General features: G+C 45.6%; 3 protein-coding genes across 7 annotated transcripts in view; 2 read left to right on the forward strand and 1 right to left on the reverse strand.

Annotated features, from left to right (window-relative positions):
- Window positions 1–11,304, forward strand: part of SUMO2 (small ubiquitin like modifier 2) — a 26,488-nt gene extending 15,184 nt beyond the window's left edge. The window contains exon 5 of the transcript XR_004972644.1: window positions 11,164–11,304. The gene's annotated coding sequence lies outside the window, so the exon portion shown is untranslated. The remainder of the gene's footprint in view (window positions 1–11,163) is intronic.
- Window positions 3,130–17,601, forward strand: JPT1 (Jupiter microtubule associated homolog 1). Of its 3 annotated transcripts, XM_036338960.1 has the most exons (6): window positions 3,130–3,262; window positions 11,164–11,306; window positions 11,667–11,764; window positions 12,648–12,666; window positions 17,130–17,239; window positions 17,334–17,464. In XM_036338960.1, the coding sequence occupies exons 1-5, from the start codon at window positions 3,207–3,209 to the stop codon at window positions 17,237–17,239; spliced, it is 426 nt and encodes a 141-aa protein (XP_036194853.1). In that variant the 5' UTR covers window positions 3,130–3,206; the 3' UTR covers window positions 17,334–17,464. The 3 variants fall into 3 exon arrangements, with proteins under 3 accessions (XP_036194853.1, XP_036194852.1, XP_036194851.1); XM_036338959.1 differs by lacking the exon at window positions 17,130–17,239 and having other exon boundaries at window positions 17,334–17,601; XM_036338958.1 differs by lacking the exons at window positions 17,130–17,239; window positions 17,334–17,464 and adding an exon at window positions 16,008–16,904.
- The window catches only part of ARMC7 (armadillo repeat containing 7), a 32,239-nt gene continuing 16,000 nt past the window's right edge, over window positions 3,146–19,384 (reverse strand). For 2 of the 3 annotated variants that reach the window (XR_004972638.1, XR_004972636.1), the window contains one exon: window positions 13,219–18,548. The gene's annotated coding sequence lies outside the window, so the exon portion shown is untranslated. Of the gene's footprint in view, window positions 5,162–13,218; window positions 18,549–19,384 lie in introns of those variants that run through there. The other variant, XR_004972639.1, reaches the window with a different exon arrangement.

The raw sequence follows: 19,384 nt of genomic DNA on the forward strand, positions 1-19,384 counted from the left end.
TGATCAAAGAGATTGGTTCGAACCCAATTTCAGAATCTAGGGAGAGTATCACCCACTCCCTCTGGCATTGTGGAATAAATTGGGGCAGGTTGAACTTCTGGGGGATTCAGTACATTGTATGGTAGTGGGAAAGCTGATAACATTAAAGGTAAAAACAGGTGCTTGAGAGCTAAGAGTTGCTGTGTTAGTGCATGTTTTTGCTTTTAGTTGCTACCTTAACTAAAGTGGTGAGGCAGAAGTGGTTGGAAACAACCTCCATATTATTTTGAGTAGGTCGGGCATTGCATTCTTGAATAAAACTCTCCAGATACCCAGTAGCAAAATTAAAAACCAATGGCATTCCTGTCCATATTAAAGGAAAATTATTAGGGCTTCAAACACTTTTCTGACATGTTTTAAATACTAGATTTCTAGCCACCTGATTCGGAACAATAGATTGTGTTCTGAGGAGAACGTTGGGTTTACTCAAACCTGTTGGGTAAGCTGATTTTTACTAACCTTTCTGAACTGAATTACAAGTGGATGACTAGTACTTTGAATATAGCAAGGAAGTGGCAGCATGGGACGAAGGTAAATTTAAGAGTACTTAACTGTTTAAAGACATGAAAAGTATAAAGCATGTGAGCAACTGTTCATTCTTCTCCCCTTTATTGTATTTTAAAAGTAGGTGAAAATGGACATACACATATAGGGCAGTGGGGTTTTTTTATTTACTAGAGGCCCAGTGCACGAATTTGTGCATGGGTGGGATCCGGCTGGCCCCATCGGTCAGGATGGGGGGCTGACCGGGAGAGGGTCACAGGCGGTTGGCTGGTTGGCCCTGCCCCCTGGTTGAGGGGACAATTTGCATATTAGCCTTTTATTATATAGGATTTATGGCAGTGGTATTTAAAATTGGAACCCTGGGGTTGTACAAAAAGGTAGGTAGACTGCCAAACAGGCTTGCCTAAAATGGCCTTAATCTGATGTCTATTTTACATAAATTTACTCTTAATAATAAAAGGGTTCTCCTGGGATTTATGTTTTATCCTTGAAGCAGAGGTTCTCAGTCCAAGCTATACATGAGAATTACCTGTTTTACTTCTTAAAGATATCCATGACTGAGTCCGACACCCAGAAATTTCAATTTAGTTGATGTTGGATAGGGCCTGGCATTCATTTGTATTTCTTAAAAGCTCATAGGTTATTCTGATGTGTAGCCAGTGTGAGGCACCTCTATGAGAGATCTTTCATTTCCTAAGTACAACATTCTTAAAATTCCAAACCCCATTCTCTAGATGAAACTGGGCTCGAGAGCATCAGGGTACTTAGGAGTGTTATATTGAGAGGGAGCAGACCCAGAATCTAGGCTTTTTGATTGCCAGCCCAGTGCTGTATTACCACAGCAACCTGTCTTCTACTAGACTACAGGGGATGGAGGAAGTAAGGCAAGTCAAGTACAAATTCAAAAATGTAAGTTAAAAGGGACCCTAAAGAGTCAGGTAAAAACCCCTCATTTCACATACAAAAAATTTCAGATCATTAGAAAGTATGTGATTATTTTCCAAGTAAGTCAATAAAAACGACTATCACTTTGATGACTTCTTATATGTTAGGCCAAGCAGTTTACATCATTACTTAATTCAGTCCTCAACTCTGGAGTCCAGATACTATTTTATCTTTATGAATGAGGAAACGTGCTCAGAAAAGTTAAGAGTTGAGATTAAAACCCAGATTTCTCGTATGAGAGCCTGAGCCAGCAACCAACATACTCTAACTCCTAGTCTGTACTTACATGATTTTTTTTTGTTAGAGAGAGAGAGAAACATTGATGTGAGAAACCCATCTATCAGCTGCCTCCTGCCCTGACCTGGGATGGAGCCTGTAACCACTCCAACCAATTGAATCACACTGGCCAGGGCAGGAATTACATGATTTTTGAGGAGGGCTTGCATGCTCACTGGCTAGATGGATATGAAAGTGGTTTTTTGTTTTTTAGCTTTTATTATTATTAAAGTTTTGAAAGTTTACGCCAAGCCTTTAAGAATGGAAATATTTTAATCCAAACAAGTGGTGTGCTTCGCGAGTTTTTGTGGTAAGCACAAAAATCCATGCCTTTCTAGAAGAGAAGAACTTATCTCTGGCTTTTCATGAAAGCCCAGAAGAGCGGTTAGCCAACAATATAAACTTCTGACTGGGGGGAGGAGGCTATGCAAAGAGGAAAGTAGTTCAATTTTATGGAAATACTGAACAAGATCTGCCTTGAGGAAACATGCATGCTTTTCTATTATGATTTTGTAAGCAGTCATTCCTGAGCCCTCCAAGTGTGTCTGCATTTGTTGCAGGGATAGATTTACCCAGACAGGTGGAGGAAGAGCCATGACTTAAGGGTATAAACAGCTGCAGAGCTCTGGAATAGTCTTGATAGCAAAGGATGTGGCCATTCCCAGCCACCAGGCATTAACAGCCTTAGAACAGACCTTCAAATCACGACTATAATTTTGGTCTAGTGCATGCACCGCCCATGACAGCTAAATATTAACATTAAAATGTAAAGAATTTCCAGTCGTTTTAAAAGGGATCATCTTGGCGTGCTTTCTGTCGCTGACTCAATGTTGCTGCCTTGGGACTGTCAGGTTTTCACAGGAGATACACAGTAGGCACTCAATGTCAATTTAGAATAGTCCTTTTCATCCCTTAAGGAGCATGCCCTCACTGTCCCACCATAAGTAAGGCAAATAAGTGCGTGGGAACGACAAATCTGCCCTGCACTGTGGGTTCCAACTTACCGGAGCGAGCTTTCTCCTTTGTCAGGTAACTTTTTAGTGACAGCGAGCATTACTCGTACCAAGCATGGGGCAGGTTTGTCCTTTGTCCAATCATCTCCGAGATTTGAGGGTGGGGGAGGGGGCACTTCTCCAGACCATCCCTGACCAGGAAGCGGGCGGGCTTAGGTTGAGCCTGGACCACCACAGCCCATCGTGAGGCAGTACGATGCTTGGCACTCCGGGGAACCAATAGGTACGCAGAGAGCTATTTGAATCGGCCAATGCCGGGAGGGCGGGGGCGGGGTTTACAGACCCTATAAAAGCGGTGGCCGGCCGACCAGGCGGTGGCGGAGGCTTCTGCAGCGGTCGCCGTTGGTGGGGTGGGGAGCTTGTCTGCGCCCCGAGGGCCGGATCCTTTCAACTCTGGTGCCGCGCCAGCCTGTCTCACTCCTCGGCGTCATGACGACCACCACCACCTTCAAGGGCGTCGACCCCAACAGCAGGAATAGCTCCAGGTGAGGCGGCGGGTCCGCGCCACGCGGGACTCGGGGTCGGGAGGGCCGCTGCCCAGCGGGGCCACGCGGGCCGAGTTGCGGGTCGTTGGCGGTAACGTGCCCGGGGCGTCTGGCCAGGCGGCGGTGCTCAGTTACCAGTCCCGCCTTTGTGTCTCCCCGCGAGCCCCGCACGCTGCCCCGCCCGACTCCCTCTCCTCTCATTCATTCCTGCCCGGGAGCGAGGGGCCGGAGGGCCGGGGACTCGCCCTGAACGCGCCGCGGGTTGTAAGTTGGGCTGTACCGAGAGGGTTCGCGCCCTCCTCTTTTAAGCGGGGCCAACCCGTTCCCAGGGCGGTGGTCTTAGCCCCCGGGTGCCCGGACAGCTTAGGGGCGTCTCGGCCAGGCCCCATTGTCTCACCCCCGGGCCACGCGCTCCTGTCACTTGCTCGGGGCAGGTGCGGCCGTGCGATCGGCGTGGCGATCAGATTCCGCGGTCGCAGCCAGCGGGTCCGGCGGGCTTCTCCCCACTGGGGCCAGTCTGGCAGGTGGCATTGGTGGGCAGGCAGGGTGGTCATCGCGACCCCCAACTCCTTCCTTTCCAGGACCCAGCCGTCAGCCAGCCCTTGCCAAGTGCCTCCCTTCTGCTAACAAAGGAAAGACCCCCGCTCCTTCCCCTCCTGCGCCCACCTGCGAACGGGAGAGGGCGTGTGCCAGTCCGAGTGGGTTTTCGGTGCTCAAACCTGCGGACCTCGGTCTTTGCATCCCACCTCTTTGACGTTTGTTAAATGAGTTCATCTCTGGCCCCAGTTCCCTTGCAGGAGGAGGTTTCCTGTTCTTGGGCGGGGCCGGAGACATCCATTGTCTCTTCCGTGTACTATTTCCACTTGGGAAGCGGGGCCTTTCTGGCCACTTAGGCCACTGCATTTGGGGAAGGGGCACTGGGTGCCGGGTTTGGACCGGGACCCTTTTCCAAGCGGTTGCCTAACTTGGCGGAAGGGTTTGGATCCGGTGGAACATGCCCACATTGTCTGGGCTGCTCTCTGAGGTGGGATCTCCGGGATCCTTGCTCACGGCTGGGAGGGAGCTTAGCCTCCGCTTTTTCTGGGCATCTATTCTTCATCGATGGGGATCTGCAGTCATGTGTGGCCAGCCCTGGGGTCCTGAGCAAGTGGCACAAAAGGGAGCCATTTTGTGGGGCTAAGAAGACAGCTGTGAAATAGCTGTGTCTCAGGGGTTGGAGAACTTGGGGACAAAAGCAGGCCTCAGCACTGAGTCTTAGGAGGAGCTTTGGAAATGACATTCCTTTTGAATTCATTCCTTTCCCTTTCGCAATGGAGAAAAAACAGGAAAGATTTTTAAAAACAAAATTAGTGGTTCCTGGGAGGCTGGGGGAGCGGTGGTAGTACACAAAATACTGAAGAGGGTCACTCCCTCTTCTGTTGTCATCCTTCCAATGAGATCATTTTTTTCAGAGGACACTGGAGCGAATTGAACCTTGGTTTTTCCGTTTGTGCCACGGGGTCAACTTTCTGCGGGTCAGAATGTAGTGGTTGGAATGTTCATGTGTAAAAAATCTGAGGTTTTAGCCTTTGGGGTTGAGTTCGGTTTGGTGCTTCATAAAGAATTTCGGTAACCTGGTCAAATGAATCCTCACACTAGCTTTTGATATGTATATTTGAAATGTCAAACGGAAATGAGTTTTGGTTCTGCACAGTAAGTGTTGTAACTCATCTTTTGTCATCAGTTTCTGTCCAGTATTGTGATCTTGGGACTGTAGCATTGTCCTTTTATTTACTTCCTGCCTTTCCTTCTTCCGTAATCTCAGCTAATGCTCTTAAAACTTCTTTTCTCCCGTAACATCCTCCTGGCCCCATAAATTTAGTCTGTTAGGAAATGATCTGCAAAGATTATATGGGAAGTCTAGGATTTAAAGAGAGAAGAAAGAAAAAGTAATTTTTAAAACATTGCTGTCTGCAGTACGTGGAGACATTTGTGTTGTCTCAAATGTGTAATCCTGATTTAGTTATCATGTGTGTTGCTCAGAAGGAATAGTAGGGCCTGAAAGAGTAAAATGGATATAATTTCTGTCTTATGATTCAAATCCTTTGTTTGGGGATGTCTGGCTGTTACAAATGGGCTCCACAACACTGACGTCATCGAGTAGGTACTACCTGCTGTTAGAGCAGGAACACGGACCTTTAAAAAGTTGAAATGGTCAGAGCTTTGCGTTTTGTTTTTTTTTAAGCTGGTGTTGGGTACTAGTTTCTATTTTTTTTCCCCCCCCCAAGGCTGAAAAATATTTCCCAGCCCATTAGGGTTCTGAAGATTTTCATCTGGCTAAAAATTCATAAGGGTTTAATTATGATGGTAAGGGAAAAAAATCATTAATCTCTAGGCCCTAGAGTCTAGGGAATGAAGGGGGGAAGACAATGAAGCAAGTTAACTTTTGGGGTACAAATGTTGAAAACCTAGTCACTTCAAACTTTAACATGAGAGAAAGCCTATTAAGAATTTATACCTTTAATTATTACTTAAACCATTTATACCAATGTAAAATTATCACCTTTATAAAATGTATGCCTGAGCACATATAATCTAAGTGAATATTTAATATCTGAGATTAAAAAAGAACACCCACAAACCAGTGAGGTTTTAAATGTTTGACATAAGAGAACACAATGGATCTCCCCGCCCCTCCCAAGGGAAATATGACACTAGAGGCCCGGTGCATAAAATTCATGCAGGGTAGGGTCCTTAGGCCTGGCTGGCGATCAAGGGCCGATCAGATTGCCCGACTCCCGGCCTCCTTCTTCCTTTGCTCCCTCAGCGCCCCACCACTGCTGCTGGTCACCCGCCATGTTCCGCCCCGCCCCCTGGTGGTCAGTGCATGTCATAGCGGGCGATCAAACTCCCAGTCTCCCCATAGAACTCCCAAGGGGACAATTTGCATATTAGCCTTTTATTATATAGGATTTTTATTTAGTATAAATTGGGTACTGAATTTTACTATGGGCAGACACAAATATTAGATTCAGGGTAGGACACTAGAGGACCTACATAAGAAATATAAGACAGTTTAAGATTAGGAAGCAAGAAAACAAATCAAAGCACCAACTATGTGGGTTTGTAGTGTAAAGAGAAAAATGGCCTTGTGTGGTTCCCCTGTATCAATGCCAGGAGCTGGGGATTTGGGTTTTGGTCATATCTGTGTCAGTTAACTAATGTTGGGCAATTTATTTGGAACTTCTCAGGGCCTGACTTGGCTCCCTTAAAAATGAGGCTGAACCCTGACTGGTAGCTCAGTTCATTGGAGTGTGGTCCCGATACGATATGCCTAGGTTACAGGTTTAATCCCTGGTCAGGGCACACACAAAAAAGAGGCTGTTGAACTGGATAGACAGGGATTTTTCATACTTTTGAATCTCATGGCACACACAAACGAATTACTGAAATTCTGCAGCACACCAAAAAATATATTTTTTGCCGATCTGACAAAAATAATAGATATAATTTTGATTCATTCATACCGGAGGGCTATTGTTGTGTTGGCTGTTGTCATTTTTTGTTTGGCAATCTAAGGGAAAAGAGGTCAGGGCCCCTGACTGAATAGTCAGGTATTGCATGTTTTAAAAATTATTGCCGAGACACCAGCTGCAAATCGCTGGGAGAGAGCAGTCAGAGCCCAGCAAATTACCACCCGAGGGCCAAACCCAGCTGGCCTCAGATCTTGACATTTATAAGTGGTTGGGGGAAAAAAAAGCCAGAAGAATATTTCATGACTTGTGAAAATGATATGAAAATCAAATTTCCATGTCCGTAAGTGAAGTTTTATTGGAACACAGCCACACTCATTCATTTTCACGTTGTCTGTGGCTGCTTTGTGCCACGTGATGGAGTTACATAGTTGTGCCAGACGGCAGGACCCACAAGCCAAAAATACCTCCTGTCTGGCCCTTTCACACAAAGCATCTCTAGTGTTTTTACCTCAGGTTCCACCTGCTACTCTTTGAGATCATGGAGGAGGTGAAGGTTTAAGAGTCACTGAGGGGGGCTGGCCAGTGTGCTCAGTGGTTAGCACAGACCCAGGAACCCAGAGGTCATGGCTCCATTCCAGTCAGGGCGCATGCCCAGGCTGGGGGCTCGATCCTCAGTTGGGGGCCTACAGGAGGCAGCCATAGATGTTTCTATCTCTCTATCCCTCTCCCTCCTCTCTCTCTAAAAATCAATTTTTTAAAAAAAGAGTCACTGAGGGAAGGGTGGAGAGGGCACTAGGGAGGAGAAAGTATGAGGTGGAGATAAGCCAGAACTGTTTGGGGAACAGTGAAGAAAGTGGCCTGACTGGATTGGTGAAGAGGGCGGTGCCGAGAGGAGGCCACATTGGCAGTTGGAGAAGTTTGTCTGATTTCCTTCAGTTCTGCCGAGGCTTAACCAGACCTTGCATCTGGCTTGTGGGTAGCAGGACTAAGATCGCACAGGGGAGCCTGGTGGGGAAGGACACAGGGCAGGGCAGGAGATCATACCCCTTGGGCAGGAAGGGCCAGTGTAAGGGAGCTGAGGCCAGCGTGTTGCCTACAGCCAAGGGGGCAGGAGCCCAGCTCAGGGCTTCTGGCTGAGCGGCGCTCCCCCTGTGGGAACGCACTGACCACCAGGGGGCAGCTCTTGCATTGAGCGTCTGCCCCCTGGTGGTCAGTGCCCGCCATAGCGACTGGTCATTCCGCCGTTCGGTCGATTTGCATATTAGTCTTTTATTATATAGGATGTAATTGGGTTTATATTTGTTCTCTAACCTTTTTTATTCACTGGGTTTTGGGTAACTTTTTGTATCTACTAAAGGCAAATCTCACTGTAATGTGTATAGCTTCCTGTTGTATGGACAGACTTTGATACCTAACCTCCTACTATTGGATAATTAGGGTATTTCCAACTTTTCACAGATTAACCTATTTATAGGGGTATCCTTGTACATATGTCTGGTTATCTACTTAGGATAATTTCTGGAAGTAGAAATGCTGATTCATATAAAATGTAAACCTAAACAATTGATACACATATCAAAATGTTCTTTAGAAAATTTGTACAAATTCATGCTGGGAATTGGCATTTATTTTCCATCTTCACTAGTCTAATAAGCAGAAAACCTCACAAAACTGTCATCTTGGTGTGTTTTTTTTGTTTTGTTTTGTTTTTTAGAGTTTATTTGAACCAAACTAACAAGATATGCAGGGGAGCAAGATCTCAAATGCTCCCAACTATCATCTTGTTTTAAATTTTATTTGCTAATGAGGTTGAATTTTTAATATTTAGAGGCTACCCATATATTTTAATTGCCTGTTAGTACTGTTTGTCATTTTTTTTTGTTATTTTTAAAATAATTTCTTAAGAGCATTGCATTATATTAGTGATATTATCCTTTGTCAAACGTGCATATTTTTGCCAAGTTTAATCTGTCCATCTCATGATTTCTGGCTTTCATCTTGTGCTAAGAAAGAAAGCCCTTTTCTTCAAGACTAGGACACATCTGTATTTATTTTCTTCCAGTATTTTTATATATATATATATATATATGTATATATATATATATATATATATATATATAATTGATTTCAGAGAGGAAGGGAGAAGGAGAGAAAGATAAAAACATAATGATGAGAATCATTGATTGGCTGCCTCCTGCATGCTCCCTACTCAAGCCCGCAACCCAGGCATGTGCCTTTGACTGGAATTGAACCTGGGACCCTTCAGTCCGCAGGCCAATGCTCTATCCACTGAGCCAAACTGGCTAGGGCTGTTTTAGTCTTTAAATGGAAATATTTGGCTTAGCTGGAACTTTTTGGTAAATGAAGTGAGTTAGGGATATATATATATTTTTTGTTTAATCAAAATGACTAGCCAGTTAACTCATTGCAGTTTTCCCCACTGGCAGTCTTTTTGAGAGAGAATGCTTTATCTTGACAGAATTCTGGGAAAAACAGATCAGATTCTCTCATTAAGTGATAAAACATTTAATGAGTAGATTTGAACAACTCACTTAATAAGCTTGATCTAGTGGACATAGAGAACAGTGGCAAATACACTCTCTTTTCAAGCATATATAGAGAGATTTATAAAATTGACCATATATTAAGCCATAAGGCACATTTCATCAAATTTCAAAGGGTTCATGTCATAAAACTGTTGTCTGTCTGTGTTATAATTAAAAGCTAAAAACCAATAAGCTATAAAGGTCCCTATACTTGGAAACTTACAAATGCACTTCTAAATAATTTATGGGCCAAAGAAGAAAATAATGGACATGCTAAAATATTTAGACTGGACAGTAGTTTAAAAAAATCAAAACTTGCCGAAACCAGTTTGGCTCAGTGGATAGAGCGTCGGCCTGCGGACAGAAAGGTCCCAGGTTCGATTCCGGTCAGGGGCATGTGCCTGGGTTGCGGGCACATCCCCAGTGGGAGATGTGCAGGAGGCAGCTGATCGATGTTTCTCTTTCATCAATATTTCTAACTCTCTCTCTCCCTTCCTCTCTGTAAAAAATCAATAAAATATATTTTAAAAAAAAATCAAAACTTGGGAATAACTTCAGTGGGGTATTTATACCTTAAGTGTTTAATTTTTCGTTTATTTTCTAATATAAGGAGCTTAGTTTACAAATGACAACCGTATTTGTAAACTTGGATGAAATGAACATATTCCTAGAAAATGGCTTCTTATTCAAACTGACTTAAGAAATAGAAACCAGACCTCTCCTATCTCTAACAGAGGAATTGAATTAGTGGTTAGAAAATCTTTCCATAAAATCATCTCCATTTTCTGTGTTTTTGAGTTTTTCTAGGGAGGGGACAAATGGGTCAGCCTATGGCAGGGAGATTTGGAAATGTGAAAGTACTATATTCGTTGTTGAACAAAAACCCATAGGTGGTGTCCGCAGGTACATGCCTACAGAACATGCTGCGAATTTTACACTTAATGTCTCATGTTGACTTTCTCCCTGTGGCTAGTCACTTGCGTTTACCAGTGACAACAGTGAGGTCCAAGTATATAAACAGGGCTCGCCTGTGATGTTGAGATTGGAGAGATGCTTTATTATTACCTTTGCTTGGCCTTCTAAATTGATTAGTTAACTTTAATATGAATGGTCTTCCTTTTTTTATTTCGTTGAAAATAAAAATGGAAAAAAGTAACAAGATGTGTTTCTAAACTTTGCACATATAGGGTAGGGCAAAAGTAGGTTTACAGTTTGTATGGAAAATAATACAATCTCTATATATAAAAGCCCAGCGACCAGAACGACGGAACAACCAGTGGCTATGAAATGCACTGTGGCAGCCAACTGGCCTGATTCGGGCCCCAATCGGGCCCTCCCCACTGGCTGCCCCCCCCCCCCAATTTGCCCTGCCCCTGATTGGCTCCCCCGACCCCAATTGTGGGCAGGACCGGCTGGCCAACTGCCTGTGGCTTCTCCTCCTCACCGACCCGGCCAGACTCCCCAACCCCCCCCCCCCCCCCCGCATGGGGCCTCTAGTAATTAATAAATAATAATACAGATATAAGAATAAACTGTTTTGCATACTCACAACTGTACACCCACTTTTGCCACACCCTGTATTTCCAGCTAAGCCCAGGAGGCAAGGTCCCTGAGGTCTCTGGCCATTTCCTAAAAGGAGCCGCCAGCCAGGCTATTGTTTGTGATGACTTCCCGGCAGCCTTGTGTGATAGACAACCTTACTAGAGATATTATAAAGCTGCATTTTTGTTCTTAACACCCAGCGTTGAATTTATACCCCAGGGAATCAATTCGTCGTCCCCATTAGCACCTTTCTTTCGTGGGAGGGAAGGGGAATGAAGGGGCTGGGGGAACGGTTCCTGACATTTTTCCTAGGACTGTGTTGGTATGGTTTGACGTTTCTGTTTTTCCATTTTCCTAGGGTTTTGCGGCCTCCAGGTGGCGGATCCAACTTTTCATTAGGCTTTGATGAACCCACAGAACAGCCCGTGAGGAAGAACAAAATGGCCTCTAGCATCTTCGGGACACCCGAGGAAAACCCCCCTTCGTGGGCCAAGTCGGCAGGTATGGCTTATGTCTGATTGCTGGTCAAGGGGAGGACCCAGTGCGAAACCACAGCTGTCACAGGGCTTGTGAGCCAAATCTAACTTTATCTTAAAGAGATAAACAGCAGTTAAAGCTCCTCATTGGAGGAAAGACTGGGACCAAGTCTGGAAATACTCAGAGTTTACGGGATGGATCAGAATAAGGAGCGACGTCGGACAGGGTTACTCAGTCCCTCTGTCAACATTTTAAGCCATCCTTTAACCTCCCTCACACTGTTTGCTCATTTTGGAATACGAGACTAACCTAAAATATCGCTCGCTAAGAGGGTTTGCTTTAGGTATACTATTATGCTCCTCAAGAAAGTGTCTTTTGATTCAGGTGCCAAGTCCAGTGGTGGCAGAGAAGACCCTGAGTCGTCTGCACCCCAGAGAAGGAACTCCTCGGAAGCCAGCTCTGGAGACTTCCTAGACCTGAAGGTCAGTGTGACAATCGGGGAAGAGGCCAGGCTTTGAGGACATTTCGGTTTAGAAATCAGATTCCCCCCTGTCGTTCTAAGAGCTTCAGTTCTTCCACTGGAGTTTTCCATAGAGATTGTTGGGAAGGGACTGGGCAGTATTGGTGGATGACTGACAACTGAAGAGAGGGAAGTCAGAAAGTGAATAAACGTGACCTTGCTGTTCTGAGTCTCTTCAGCCGTTAGGATTGGCCTCTACGCCTCCGCGTTGATTTTAGTCACATCACACTCACTTCCTGTGTATCTCAGATACGGCGGTATTTCTGAGTTCAAGGACTGTTTAAATTGTTGGCAAACGTTGTCCAGTTGTTTTGAGCTGAACTCAAGGACTGTAGCACCGCCCCAGAGTCCCCAGCTGTGTGTCTGGAAAGCTGGTAGAGTGTCCTCCGGAGCAGGGATTTCAGGGCACATGGAGGCGTCAGCCACCTGAGTGTGGGAGGCTGTGGAAGGGGCTTTGAAATTGTTAGGTGCCTGTCAACCCCTAGGTCAGAAGCAAGAGAGGAAGGACAGATTCACTAGTTTCCCATTCTGATAGAAGGGCCTCTGAAATGCTAATTAATAGAGGTCATCAGTGTAGATGTTAATATTTTTTTAAAAATTTATATTAGTTAGATGTTAAGGTTTGTTAAATTTTGGGTGTGTAACTGGCACCGGGGCAATTTGTCCAGCATTGTCCCTGGTTGAATAAAGGTTGCTTGTGATGCAGCCTGACCCTGCCCTTGACCGCATCAAAATGAAAACACTTGGTTTCAAAGACGTAGTAATCTCTCTGAACTGTGGCTGCTTTATTTGTATGTTGCAAAATTAAAATCCGGAGTAAAATTTTAATCTCTTTTCTTTTCCAGGGAGAAGGTGACATTCATGGTGAGTACTTCCGAAGCCCAGATTTCTGGTTCTGTAAATGGTTTTAGAATAGAGTGGAACGCTGGCCAAGCGACTCAGTTGGGCTTGTACACTGAAAGGTGGCAGGTTGATTCCCAGTCGGGGCACATGCCTGGGTTGCGGTTCCATCCCAGGTTGGGGCATGTACTGTAGGCGACCGATGGATGTTTCTCTCTCTCCCTTTCTCTCTAAAATCAATGAAAGAATAGATTGGAATTTTGATTCAAGTCACCTCCTGGGAAAGAGATTGGGGACTGCACCCTAGCTTTGCCTGAGTGCCAGCATACTCTGGGTGGAGGGAAGAAAAATGAAACAGGGAAGTTAGCGAACATGGCCACATTCGGATGGCCAGCAGTGAGAGCAGTGCTAGAAGTGTGTGAGAAAGGATTAAAAAACCAACCCTTTACAAATATATGTACATTATTCAGGCTGGTATTTGTTACACTTAGTGAGAGCTTTTTAGTAAATGGCTCTGGCAGTTCAAGTTGGCCCATGGCATTGAGCTTACAAAGGTAGTTTGATATATATATATATATATATATATATAGCTGCTTATTTATCGAGACAGTGGAAACCTGGTGATCTTATAAATGGTGATTTAGGGGGCAGATGTAAATTTTCATCCCTGTGGAAATGAGCTGTTGCCATTTAATTATTTTAATCTGTGAGGTAGTTATTGGCATTTCCCTAACAAGTGCCAGAGAAGTCCTGACAAGTGTGATGCGGAGTTGACACACACCAGGCGGCGGCAGCGGGTAAAAATGGACTCGGTGGAATGCAGCTATCAGGCCCCCGGTCCTGCCGGGGCTGCCTCGCGGCCTCTTCCTGCCATTACATCCTGTGCTGCAGCCTCCAGGGAGGCAGATGTGTAAGAGCCACGTTCCTCTTCTGTCCTCTCAAACGGTGCTTTTCTTTTCTTTTTTTAAATATTTTTATTGATTTCAGAGAGGAAGGGAGAGAGAGAGAAACATCAATGATAAGAGAGAATCATGGTTCGGCTGCCTCCTGCACTCCCCACGCTGGGGATTGTTACAAATAACGCGAGCCCCCAAATTCAGGGGTCCTGGTAGAACACAAATCACACTCGGAGGCAGGCAGCAGGCAGGTGTCTTTACCTCTCCGCAGAAGGGTGCGCACGCATGGTCTGGAAGCGCATTCATGGTCTGGAAGCACGCACACCGAGCAGGTGGTCTGCCGGCTTTATAATCCCTGACCCACGTGACCTGTCCCTTGCTCTTGATTGGAGCGCAGGCGCACAGCCTTTCACGATTGGCTAATTCAAAAAGAGGGGTTGGCCTTGGCTGTTTCAAGATGGCGGCCCCCAGGGGAGCTGCAAGCCATGCGGCCAACATGGCAGCTGTCTAAATTGTTCTTTGGCAGAAAAGATGATTTGTTTATTCTCACAGGATGGAGCCCGCACCCCGGGCTTCTGCCCTGACCGGAATCGGACCGTGACCTCCTGGTCCATAGGTCGATGCTCAACCACTGAGTCCCGCCGGCCGGGCTCGCGGTGCGTCTCCACGGGGTGGGGCGAGCTCTGACCGTCTGTGAGCGTAACCCAGGCGCATGCTCGTTGGACACATTCCCTGTGCCCGGGCTGAAGATGGGTTTGTTTTTTGTTCATATCCAATTTGTTTCATTTGAAAAGACTGTTCTGCAGGTAAAATATCTTCTAGGCTTTTCGATTCCACTGCTTTGTGTAATCCTGAAATACTTCCACTGTGAGACCTTATTTAGCCACAATCCTGACTCACTAATTTTGGCCAATGAATACAGTTGGGGATTTGGGGAGCCTGGAGAGTGTGTGAGATTCTTCGGGTAAATCGCACATTGAATTGTGTAGTATGACAAGTCCTTCCTCTTTTTTTCTCCCATTGTCATCCATTTTGCCACCTGATTATTTTGTGTTCCTGATAGCTGCTACTTTTACTTTATTTGTCGTAAAATGACAAAGGGCCTGATAATGTAAGGCACATCTGGCGGAGTAGAGGTCAACCCCAGTTCTGTTGCCAAGTTTACTTCAAAGCCAAGCTATTCTGCTCTGTTTAAACAAAACAGATTTTGTTTGGATATAAGGAAAATTGCCTTCGTCTTGTGGGCAATTACACAGGAGTGGCCACAGGAGGACTTTGGAAATCTATAAGAAAGAGGACGTGAAGGCCTGCTGTTTTTAACCTCCATATGTGCTTTTTTTTCCCTTCGCTTTTTTTTTTTTTTTTTGGTATGCTGTTACCTCGTTGTGAAAGAGGACAGTTCCATTAATAATAAACGAAAGAAAATGGGTGGAAATGAGCCTGATTGAGCTAAAAACCACTCTGTGGGAATTAATTGCCATGGTAGCGCTGCAAGGTAATTTTGTGTCCTTTAGAAGTGCCGTTAGCTGCTTGGCCCCGGCAGACAGTGGAGAATCAGGTAGATGTGTGCAGCGGGGAGGCCAGGCCATGTCCTCGCAGCAGGAATGAGACCGCTCGCCTGTTGGCTCAGCCTGAGTTCATGCTCTGTATTCATCTATTTTGAATTGTTTTTAAAATGTGGGTTTCGGGTGTTTTGTTTGTGTTTGTAGTATATCGGACATGTTTTCTTAGGTTATGTAAGGGACACTTATTGTGGGACTTGGGTCCTTGATGGTGATGCTTGTGATCCCGTTGCTTGCGTAACAAGAGTGTAGCAACAGGAACCGAAGGGTAGCCGGCCCTTTCTCCCCCAGCTTCAGTTCATAACCGTAAGGACTGTCGTCTTGGAAAGCCTCCTATTAGAGTTTTACTTGTAGTTCAATACTATCGACCATTATGTGTGTCATATCATGTTACTTCTGCAGAATGTTCCAGAAATTCATCAAATGCCATGTGACTAGCAGCAGTAGCTTGTGTCTGAGATTTTGGTGTGTTTCTGATCTAAGACCACTTCTCCCTTGGACTTCTCAGTTTCAGTCGGCTAAATAAAAACTTGGTACAAGTGGTTTTAGGAACATGAACTTTTAATGTTTGGTCTTTGAAGAACTTAGAGAAACTATGTATTTTTTTAAAATTAGAACTTTTCATTGGTGTCCAGAATGAGTCCATATGGAGTTCCTACATAGTATATAGCAGAACCAATATTTCGGCTTCACTGCTTCCAGGCTTTGGAACTCCCAAACTGGGAGGGAATGCATGTCCTTAAGCCCTGGCGGGGTGGCTCAGTTGGTTGGAGCAGCATCCCATACATCAAAAGGGTGTGGGTTCTGTTACTGGTCAGGGCACATCCATAAGTTGTGGGTATGATCCCCAGTTGGCGTGCATACAGGAGGCAACTGATTGATGTTTCTCTCTCACCTCTCTCTAAAGTCAAGAAAACATATCCTCAGGTGAAGATTGGAAAACTTTTTTCTAAGTTTATGGAAGCTTTTCTCCCATGTCTGCTACTAAAGGTGTCTCTGTGTGTGATTATTCTAAGGCAGGTATTAGAATACTCAACTGAATGTGGTCTAACACTGAATGAAATCAGACCTGGATTTTCTTTAAAAATTAAAAATCGAACATGCCTTAAAACTATGAAACTCTTCTTAGAAGTTTCCTTCCGCAGAAAATTCTGAGTTTTTTCTCTTGCAGTTACTCTTTGAACCAATGACATCTCTGACTTTGTAAACTACCTGGTTAAGAATATATGCTTGTTGGGAGTTTCACAAATCAGCCAGTGAATCAATCAAGCAGTATCCAGGATTTTGGACAATACTACACTAATTCTAAACACTTTAATATGGAAAGTGCCCAGTTCATGAGAGATGGGAGTGACCTGGTTAATGGAGGTGTTATTACAAGCCAGTAGGGGAAAGGTGGACTCGTTAATAAATGTAGATGATGGTACAACTGGCCATCTGTGTAGTTAAAATCAACCTCACCCAGTAATCATGGACATGTAACATACAACATGAACGCAGTAACATTTCCCACCCATCAGTCTGGCAAATATTAAAGCAAAGAGGTTACCAAGCGGTGCATATGCAAAGGTGTCAGGTGGGCATACATTGCTTTGATGGGGGGTACGAGGTGGGACATGGCACAGCCACTTGGGAAGGTGCTGGGTAATGTTTGCATTACAGTTTTGTTTGCAGTACTTGGGCCGGTTGCTCAGTAGAAGACTGGATATATTAAATTCACACACACACACACAATAAAGCACTTCAATTAAGCAAGGTGAATTATGACCATATGTATAAATATGGGTAAATTTGCAAAAGAGTGAAAAAAAAAGGAAGTTGATATTGTTTATGTTAAACACAGGGAAAACAATATTATATGTCACGTGCTGGATATAAAATACACGTAAAATATGCCCAAAACAAACCCTCTGGGGATAGGGCGAGGAGACCCACGTGGAGGTGGGTTAGGAGTCAGGGATCTAGAGCTTGTCTGTGATGTTCTAATTTACAATACTCATGTCTTTCTTGTTTGTGTAATTGAGAAAAGAACATACACAGAATGAGGCCTGGGGACACATATGGCAGAACACAAACCGTGGTAAATTCTGGGTGGCGGGACATGATTGGCGGCGGCGGTTTGCTTCTTTCTGTCTCTAGGTATGTTTTGAGTCTTCCTAAAAAACAAACAACCTTAGATCCTTCAGATTCCCTGGGAATCGCTGTTAGCCTTCATTTCATTCTGTCTCCATAGAAAACGTGGACGTAGACTTGCAGGCCAGCCTGGGGCAGAGCGAGGAGAAGCCGGTGCCCGCCGCCCCCGTGCCCAGCCCGGTGGCGCCGGCCCCGGTGCCGTCGCGGAGAAACCCCCCTGGCGGCAAGTCCAGCCTGGTCCTGGGCTAGCGCGCCTGTCGGACGCGTCGTTTTGTTTGTCTGTCTGTTTCCTCCATGCTTGTGAACTGCACAACTTGAGCCTGACTGTACATCTTTTGGATTTGTTTCATTAAAGAAGAAGCACTTTATGTACTGCTGTCTTTCTTTCCCCTTTTTCTTTCTGAAGAGCAGGTTCCTCATCGGCCCTGCTCCGGTCTGTAGGCCATGGCATGAGTGCTCCTAGTAGTAGGTGGGCGGGAAAGCCTTGTGAACCTCGTCCCGTGTTTTTAAAAACAAATAATTTGGTTCCAGATGTATTGGAGGATCTTTTGTACTGAGGTTTTTAAAACCCTTTTCTTGTCAGCTTTACTTGGGTTTACCAAGCCTTGATCGGACAGGCCAGTAAACAGTCCACAGGCACCTTCCCTACAGCCCCCCCCCCCCCCAGGGCTATCTTTATACCGAACCTCCTGGGTGTCGCCCGAACTTGTCCCTGCCCTTTGCTAAAAGCTCTTCCTGTGCCGTTTGGAACCACAGAGAGGCCTGTGCCTCATGCCTTGCTGCCGCAGAGCAAAGACACTGCCTTTTCTTTTTGAACCTTAAGCAAGAAGCCAGGCACTCACTGGGCTGGCCCAGGAGCAACGCCTCCTGCTGTCCCGCAGGGGACGCTCCATGTCCACTCCAGCTGCCCGGTTCCGAGTGTCCGTGAAGCAAGCAAGGGCGTGACCTCACAGCGCGGACCCCTCGGGCAGTGCTCTGACAGCCAGACGCCGTGTGCATGCTGCTGGTGTTGACCATGAAACGAAGTCTCATCCTTAAAAACTGTGTTGTACTTCACAATCCTGGACTGTTGCTTCAAGTAAACAAATGTACCGATTTTGAACTGTTGTGTCCCGTGTCATCTTTTGGAGGTGGTTTCGGTGTTCTGCCCGCCTAGTTGCTTTTTCTCGTTACTCCAAGTCCTCCGCTCAGTGATTGGTCACAGTGAACACGACCCGTGAAGGCCGAGGCCAGCGGGCTTCCCTCTGCAGACAGTTCTCTAAGGAGCCGGTTTCCGTTCGTAGCATGAGCTCAAAATGATCATGACCGCTGATGTCTGTGGCAATAAAATTCAGGGATAATGAGATGAACTGATATCTAAAATAATTATTAGCCAATATGCTGTATGTCTGACTCTTCTACTCCCTACCCTTTGTGCTGGGTGTAACGGACGGTACACCCAGCACAGAGTCCAACCTGCAAGGTGCTTCGCAGTGGTGGGCGGTCAAAGAGAGGAGAGCTCCAAAGGAAGGAAGGGTCCACGTTAATTAGAAGGTGACGGGTGGGGGCGTCAGGGGAGTCAGTCCCTTTGAGGGATATGGAGACCGCTGGGTTCTAGGGAGAAAGCTCCAGGTCCACATGCTGTATCGAACGTCTGAATTGGGCATCACTAGACCTGGCTTTTAGGCCCACGGGTGCCACCTACCAGCTGTATTCTGTCGGCTTGTCATTCGGGGCTCCATTTCCTAACTTAAAAAGTGACACTTTTTGCTCTGGCCGGTTTTGCTCAGTGGGTAGAGCGTTGGCCTGCGGACTGAGGGGTCCCAATTCTGGTCAAGGGCATGTACCGCAGTTGCAGGCTCCTCCCCGGCCCTGGTTGGGGCGCATGCCAATTGATGTGTCTCTCCTCCTCCCTTCCACTCTCTACATATCGATGGAAGGTATCCTGGGGTGAGGATTAACAACAACAAAACAATAAATAAAACAATTTAAAAATGTTTAAAAATAAGTGACACTGTTGATGAACTAGGTCACCTCTAAACCCCTCCCATGATCGAGATGACTCGAGTATAGTGTAACCACAGACTCACTTGAACTATCTGGCATCTCTGGGAGCAACCGGAGTGTTTACAGGTTGTGGGGTGTTAAGTTTCTCTTACGGTGTAAAGCATG

Source organism: Myotis myotis, unplaced genomic scaffold, assembly GCF_014108235.1.
Source record: "Myotis myotis isolate mMyoMyo1 unplaced genomic scaffold, mMyoMyo1.p scaffold_m19_p_17, whole genome shotgun sequence".
Classification (NCBI taxonomy): Eukaryota; Metazoa; Chordata; class Mammalia; order Chiroptera; family Vespertilionidae; genus Myotis; species Myotis myotis.